The 8,268-nt window shown below is 37.1% G+C and overlaps 1 protein-coding gene across 1 annotated transcript; it reads left to right on the top strand.

Moving 5' to 3' along the window:
- Position 1: 1 nt before the first annotated feature.
- On the top strand, positions 2-7,890 carry TMBIM4 (transmembrane BAX inhibitor motif containing 4). Its single transcript, XM_009586668.1, has 7 exons — positions 2-98; positions 1,846-1,954; positions 3,225-3,330; positions 4,877-4,910; positions 5,918-6,035; positions 6,504-6,549; positions 7,142-7,890. The coding sequence occupies exons 1-7, from the start codon at positions 2-4 to the stop codon at positions 7,346-7,348; spliced, it is 717 nt and encodes a 238-aa protein (XP_009584963.1). The 3' UTR covers positions 7,349-7,890.
- Positions 7,891-8,268: the final 378 nt, after the last annotated feature.

The raw sequence follows: 8,268 nt of genomic DNA, 5'->3' as shown, positions 1-8,268 counted from the left end.
GATGGCGGCGGCGGAGCAGCTCTACCCGCGGAGCTCCATCGAAGATGACTTCAACTATGGCACAAACGTGGCCTCGGCCAGTGTCCACATCCGCATGGGTAGGGACTGGGGCGGGGGATGCGTAAGGCCGCCCCGCCACGAGTTCCCCCCTTTAGGCCCCCCCAGCCCTTGCGGAGCGGCCCCTGCTGCCTCCCCTGTCTGGGCGGTCAAAGGGGGTGTCGTACCCCCGTGCTCCCAACAAGTTCCTCTCTGTCAACCCCGTCGCCTGTGGCGTTTGGCTGAATTCAGGTTCTGCGCAATATTTTAACCTTCTGGGTAAAGGCTGTGGGTAGGGACCCAGGGTGTTACTTAGTCCAGGTTAAGCATCGAGGGTGAGAGAAGGATGAGTGGCTGGGGAAAGGCTGGATTTTATCATTTCAGTGTATAGGGGGCAGGTCTTTTTATCAGAGGGATTAAACCTATATAGAGTCAGACTTGATTTTCCCCAGAGTGATGCATTTTGAAGCCCAAACAAGATACACAAGATGTATAAAAGCTAAAATTGGTGCCCGTAATTACAGTAGTTGAACTAGGAGATTGAGGGATTTGAATTTCTTCTGTGAGGTGTTAAAATATTGTCTTTTCCGCTGAGGCATTTGTGTGCTATAAGGTCCTATTGGTGGCCATGAAATACTGCTTTGCTGTTAATATGCAGGTCTCAAATGCATTGAATACTCTTGTAGATGGTGCCTAATCAGTAATCCTTGCTGAAATAGCTGTAGTGTAATTGGATACATCTTGGAATAAAAACAGCTGTGTGCTGTGAATTTTTTATTAGATATTTCTGATAAACAGGAGACCTCTTCCTACAAAAAAACAGTTTTATCTTGTTTGGAAAAGGATGTCATAGGAAATATGAAAGAGGTATTGCCATTAGCAAAATTGCAGATTCATTTAATAATGTGGGGAGAAGGCTTTGCTAGATAGCAGGCTACCTCTAGGTTTGTTCAGTTTATTACAACAGAGTAGGCCCCAGTCCTTCATGGCTTACAAATATGTTTAACTTTACCTGCTGCAAGCAGGTAATTCAGCTTCTCATAGTATCTGCTCTTAACCTTGTTTAGGCTGTTCTATTAAGGATTGAATTGATTTTCACTGTAAGCTTATTCTTCCTTTCAGAGCATTTTGCCTAATGGGCTTGGTCTCCTTCCATGCAGAGCAGAGAATATCTGTATGATGTATCTGTATGTCCTGAACCACTCTCCACTCTTTGTGATTCTAGCATTAAGAAGCCTGTTAGCTTAATTCTGGGATTTTTTTTTTTTTTTCCTAGCAGTTTGTATCTGTATATACCATTCAGTACAATGGAAGTTGCAAAGGATGATGAACGATATCTAACACGGCTGAAGGTCAATCAAATAGATATTGCTGTAAAGGTTTTTCCTTTTTAAACTCTTACGGCTGTTTCTGTCTCCCACAGAACTTCCAAGTTAACCTTTCTTTCTTTAGGTCCATTAGATACTAGCAACGTGATGGAGAAGGTATACTGTTAGTAATTTCTTAGTGAGATTAGGTGTGTGTAGTTTTTAAAATAGTCTGAAGTAAATTCCTTGCAAATGTTTTTTGTATTTCTTTTGTCATCGTTGTTACTGTTTAAATAATGATGTCCAGGAATAAATGTAATTTTGCTGGAATACTGTGTCAGTTTTTTAAGGAAAAATGGCTTCTTATCACTTTGCTCTGTGCTTTTTCACTGTGTAAAGTTTCTAATGGTTCCTTATCAAACAGAAAACTTGTATCTGATTTACTGTTGAACTTTGTAAGTGTAACTCAAAAGTGATTCCACTTTTATTTTTGTTATTCTAGCTTTTCTACGGAAAGTCTACAGCATTCTTTCCATTCAAGTTCTTTTGACCACAGTCACATCTGCAATTTTTCTGTACTCTACTGGAGTGCAGGCATTTGTTCATGAAAGGTAAATACTAAAATGAAATGGGGCTGTTTATCGTATGTTAAGGATAGTTTATGTAGTTTGTTGCTCTGGAACACTTCAGTATTCCTAATCATTTTTATACCCTGTGTTTGGATTCTGTAGTAGAAATTTTGTAAAGGAAATAACTTTTCTGACATTTTTCTCCTTGGTTTATTTTTAAAATTTATTTTTATTACTATCATTAAAGTTAATCAATACTTCATTAATAGTGCTTATTTTAATATTTATGCTATGAAAACCTATACATCAGTTGCCGAACATCTTAATTATTGACATTTCTTGTTTTATGGTCTATGTTTTAGAATCTGTTAGGAATGCTGTTGTTTATAGGTACCTGTTCTAAAAAGCTGAATCATGTCTTACTCCTCTCCTTCCCTCCCCCATCTTCTTTTTTTTTTTTTTTTCCCTGAAAACTAGCTTGCTAAAATTCCTGCTAAAATTCCTTGCATCTTCTTGCCTCGCAGATTCTCATGAGAAAAAAAAAGTCTCAAATACCAAACTGTGGTGAACGGGCAGGGGAAAACAACAACTGGGGAAAGGAGGAGAGCACTGAGTCCAGTTTCTGCTTTCCCCCAAGTGCACTTGCAGACTTTGCTTTTACTTTCACTTCAAAGCCCAAATAAAAAAGGAGCATAAAACGCTATTTGAAAGTTTCTATATAAGCTATGGTTTATACAACAGGTTGTAAAACTACAGTTTTCTACTTAAATCTGGTAATTTAAAATCGTCCTGCTCGCCTAAAACTGTTGTGATTTTGTATTTGATTTTGGTCCAGTTTTTGCTTGGAGGGCTGCTGAATGATTTAATTATAGCGATACTTACTGGTCAGTACTGATTTTCTTTGGTGCAGTTAGTGCCCATGTTTGTTGCATTCAAGTGCTTATAAAAAACAGTTCTCTGAATGTGGAGTTCTTAATAGGCAAAATATTACATACACTTTAATGCTGTTTAGTACAGATAGATTTTCCTTTTCATACGGGTTCATCACCAGGTGATGGATTCCTGGGCAATCTTCAGCTTCAGTATGAAAAAATTGTCTTTACTTGTGACTGTACTATTTTTAACTGATTATCTGTGGTGGTATGTTTTAGAGCGGTTTTATTGTAAAACTTGTTTTGCATTTACTTTGGATATACAGAGCAGTATCTTTATCCAGGTGATCACTTAAAAACTTGGGTTTATATAAACTGGTTTTTAGTCTACCAGATATTTTATTTTCATTTTGGTAACTTTTTTGTATGAAACTTTACAGGCCTGCCTTGCTTTTGATATCTGGGTTTGGATCTTTGGCTATAATCGTGGCACTGACCCTCTACAGACACCAGCATCCTGTTAATTTATACCTGCTTTTTGGATTTGTAAGTATTTAGTAAATTCAATTGTAATAGTCCTTAGAATATCTTTCATTGTGATGACCTCCTTGAAGCAAACTAGTGGTGGCTATACACTCACGAAGTTCTGAGTTATTTTTTGGAGGTTCTATCCACAGGTTGTTCCTAGATAGCCTCTACTTCAGGTTTCTTCCAGCATCTTTTTAGGAAGAGTGTTAGAACCTGAAATCAGGTTGAACAAGCTTTTTTTTTGTGTGTGAGTGTATAAATATATCTATCTGCTCTCATTGTTCTGTTGATATCAGTGATTGTTCTATGAAACTGCTCAGTAGGAAGGAAGGAGGCATTTCTGTTACCTTATTTGTTTAAGGGACAACCTCTAGCAGAGACCCAAATGCAACCAGCCATATGTGTTTATTTCATTAATTGTTTTCTTTTTGATGCTAAATTCTGAGCATGTTTCCAACACAGGCAGGTCAATCAAAGCTGTCCTCAAATTTCAGTCTCCTGCCTGATGTTGCAAATTTGTGGATGTGGGCTAACTGTTGCTCTTGGATATTTTTGATTATGTAGCAAATCAGTCTTCTGAAAAGAAGTCACAGTAGCACCATTCGAATTTGATGCTTTAGGAGTTGCCTAAATTGTATTTGTGATAAAATGGGAAGGCAGCTTTGCTGTGTAAGTAAATAGACTGTTTAAATTGTAATGCAGTTATACGCTTCCTGACTTCAGAACTCTTGCAGGAGAATAAAATGTTTAAAAACTTTCAACAAGTGCACCTGTAACAAGGAGTGATCTCATAGTTTGGCCAAATGTGGTATGGGAGTTTGTGGTATGACAGTTTAAGTAATACATTGCGTAGGAATAGAAGGATTCAAATCTGTGTGTGACAAATTGGTTTAAACAAAATATGGGTTAAATGTTCTGTTATTTCTGACCTCTTGGTTCATGCCATAGATACTTTTCTCATCTTTTATTGTAATGAAACTTAATTTGAAATTACCTTTTAGAAAAACTCAGGGCCCATACTAGCCTTCAGCCCAGACAGCAATAATATGTTTGATCTTAAGTTAGCTGTTTCAAAACGAGGACGAGTGGGAAAAGGAAATTGATGTAGATGCTTAGCTGTCTAATGAGATATTAAGAGTGTTGGATGAAAGTATTTCAAAAATCGAAAAGCATGCAAAAAGCTGAAAACAGTTCATTTCTAGTAGCAGCTCCGAGAAATTTTATAGCCCCTTGAATAGTTCGTAAGAAGTGTGATAAGAAAGCTGTGTGCTTTGAGTAGAAAACCTAAATGGCATTTTTCTGTAGGGACTGTCTCTCATTCATTTTCAGTTTATGTTGTATTATTTTTATGTAGCATGAGAACTTCCAGCACAGTAAGACAGTATGAGTGCCATTTTCTTGTTGAAAATTAAACATGTTTTCATATACAAAGATTTAACAAGAGAGCTAATGTAATGCATTCTGGGATTACATAGCAGAATGGGGCTCATTGCATGGGAAGTCTCTGTGTAAGTGTTTTGTGGGTTTTTTTGTCCTCGTAATTTTTTGTTTTTGCTTTTTGTAGACCCTACTGGAAGCACTGACAGTTGCCATTACAGGTAAATGGTAGCCATCCTATTGTCTGATTTCCTAAAGGAATTGGAAAAGGAATCCACTATGTTGTACTAATTGCCATCTGAGATTCCTAGATGTGACTAAAGTGATAATAAATCCCCTGTTTGAAAATTTTAATGACAGTGATATGAGTTTAGCAAAAAACAGGGAATCAAGGAAGAAAACTGGATTCTGATCCAGAACTGAAACTATGTAAACCTGAAGTGAGAAATGAGTTGTGCCATCTGTTCTTTCGGTACAGCTAACAATGCTCTTTCCTGAAAGGCAGCTCTCAGCAGAGCTGATCTGCAAGTGAAATAACCTTATCTTCCCCCTCTGTTTCCTCCAAGGGAACTACTTTGAGTTTGGAGAGTTCTGTACTTGGTTGTCAGGGTTGACATGGAGCAGCGTGCAGAGAAGCCACCTTGTGCTATAGCTTCCAGCATAAGATGAAACCTCTTCCTTGTGGCTTATGATCTCCTGCAAAAAAACATTGTTTGGGGAAAGGAAAGCTTAAGGAGGAAGGAGGGAAGAAAAAGGTTCCACTCATTTCTCTTATCTTTCCCCTCCTACCCCCTAATCAAAACTTTTATGAGCCTTTATAGAGGACTGACTGTGTTGTGATTTTTTTTTTTTTTTCCTTATTTCAGTATCATGAAAAATTCAGATAGCTTTTTCCTTAAGATCCCACATATCTAGGCTTAAAATACTTCTTATTTTCTTTTGTTTATTTATTTCTTATAAATAAACAATGGAGATGTGTTATCTCCATTTAAGACGCTACAGCCATACTATAAATGACAAACTAGTGCAAGGGTCTGTGAGCCCTGTGGTCATGATTTTGAAGTGCAAAGACAAGTTCACACATAATCTACTTTTTTTTGTTCACAGTTAAGATTTTTTTTTTTTTTTCCTGTCTGTGAAAGTTTAAACTTCTGTTTCCTCAAAAGATAACTTAGCAAATCCATAATGTAGTGTTCTTTAAATGACGGTTTACTTTTTCTGTTTATAGTCAGTTTCTATGATGTGTCCGTCGTCTTGCAAGCCTTTATTCTTACTACTGCTGTATTTCTTGGACTGACTGTGTATACCTTGCAGTCAAAGAGAGACTTCAGCAAATTTGGAGCAGGGTATGTTGTCATATTGATGATTTTTTTTTTTTTTTTTGCTAAGCTAGTTTTTCCTGTTTTTAAAGCAAGCTTTGCAGATATAATAATGAATACAGGTCAATAGAACCTGCCTCAAGGGAATGGTGAGCGTTTTATTTATCTTAAATTATTAATTTTGTGCAGTTCTGCTTTCTTGATAAGAAATTCTTTCCTGTGATTATGATTCTTAAAACTGCAGTATTACACTAATTTACCCGGATTTTTCACTGAGACAGAAGGCAGCTGCTTCAAATATTTTTAAAAAAGTAAATTTAGGACATAACTTTTGACAGTTTTATAAAACCGATACCAATGAACAGTTGGCGTGTAAGAATTATGGACATTTACTTACCAAATATATTGTGAAGAGGTTTTATAGGAAGGGAAGAGATTTTAAGTAAAATTTAAAAGAAAAGATATTATTGCTCACAGGTTGTTTTTTTTTTCCAGCCTCTTTGCTTGTTTGTGGATTTTAATCTTCTCGGGTTTCTTGAGGGTAAGATACCTTGTGTTCAAGGTTAAAAAACATTCTTTAATATAAATCTAACTTCTGGTATAACGAAGTTATAACTTTGGTATAACTGATTTTGGACAGTCCAATATTGCTTAATGAACGAAAATTTCTAACCAGATCCATTACTGTTGTAGATCACGCTGGTGATCTTTTAACCATTCATTTCCAATTCAAATTTTTGTTGGATGCTGTTCTTGCTAATGTAGAAGTGGTATTTGCATTGATTGACAAAATTTGTCCGTCGAGATCCACTACTTGATTGAGAGAATGGGAAGGATATTTGGGTTTTAATTGCATTTTGTTTTTCTAATTTTTCTGCTGTTGCTAATATTCTGGAGACCAGAGCTTCCTGAAGTGGAGGCACTTTTACTCAGTTAAAGAGATTGTGTGACTGGGGACTATATGAAAGAAGAACATTGACATGTCATCGTAATACTGTATTTGTGTGCACAGAACAGTAAAAAGACAGTGTGTATCCTTGCTTTAAATGCGGCATATCATTATGCAGGGATTTTAATATTAAAAAGAAAATGAAGTTTACAAATTTTTTTTTTCATATTTCATTTGCCTCCAGCTGTTTTTCTACAGTGAGACAATAGAGTTGGTGTTTGCTGCCGCCGGAGCTCTTCTGTTCTGTGGATTTATTATTTATGATACTCATTTGCTGATGCACAAATTATCCCCTGAAGAGTACATACTGGCTGCAATCAATCTCTATTTGGACATCATCAATCTGTTCTTACACCTGCTGCGTTTACTGGAAGCATTTAATAAAAAATAGTCAAAAGCGGTGTGGTTTGACTATAGCGCATATAAAGTTAAGTACCTAGATAGTGTTTGGATGATCTACAGACTGGGTAGTTCTGTCTTCTAGAGACTGAATCTTTATTACTTTTTCATTCCATGAATATTGATCCCTCCTTAGGAAAAAAAGGCTTTTTATATAGCTAAAGTTCTTCTCTAGAATATGTATTTTATGTAGTTAACATGCTGTCATCATTTCAGTCACTTTTTTAATCACTTAATTTGCACTTGACATAATTCACGATTAAAATGTTTGCCAACTTCTGATTGCTCCAGAGTAAGCCTCTCTCCGCTATTCTGTAGCTGCTGGAAATGTTTCCTTTGGGATTGCAAGTGTGTGTACTGCATAAGGATAGCCTGAGTTTATCATTGTGCAATGTTTTACTAAGCTAAAATTTTTTCTAGTTTTTGTTTGGTAAAATGGAATGCTGTCTCTAACAGAGATACTCTTGTTCTTGTTAAGGGCTGTCAGATTATTCTGTAAGCTGGGAGGGTATTAATTAAAGGGAATGTTCTTCATTTAAGTATTATTTATTGCCTATCTTTCAGTGTTCTGAAAAATCATTTGGAGGTGGATTCTGGCATTTTATCAACTTGTGTATATTAAGGTTAATTGTCTGTCAATAAAAATTGGAAAACCTCTAGTCTGTTCTTGCAGCCGAGGCTGGAGAACCGGGGAGCGCTGGGGAGGAGCGCTGTAAACCCCGGCTGGACGGGCAGCGGCTGCTTTCCGGGCTGCGGAAATCCTGGGATGGCAGGCAGGGTAGAAACAATTTTGAAAGGCTTTCTTACTTCGTATTCAGCGCTGAGGGCGCAGCACTGTTACGGCTCACCTGTCCTGTCAGACGGGTTAGCAAAAAGGCGAGGCTGTACTTGGGGAACGTCCCGTGTCCTGCC

Source organism: Fulmarus glacialis, unplaced genomic scaffold (genome assembly GCF_000690835.1).
Source record: "Fulmarus glacialis isolate BGI_N327 unplaced genomic scaffold, ASM69083v1 scaffold20670, whole genome shotgun sequence".
Taxonomy (NCBI): Eukaryota; Metazoa; Chordata; class Aves; order Procellariiformes; family Procellariidae; genus Fulmarus; species Fulmarus glacialis.
The sequence above is the reverse complement of the archived record's forward strand: the minus strand, read 5'-3'. Positions and strand labels throughout refer to the sequence as shown.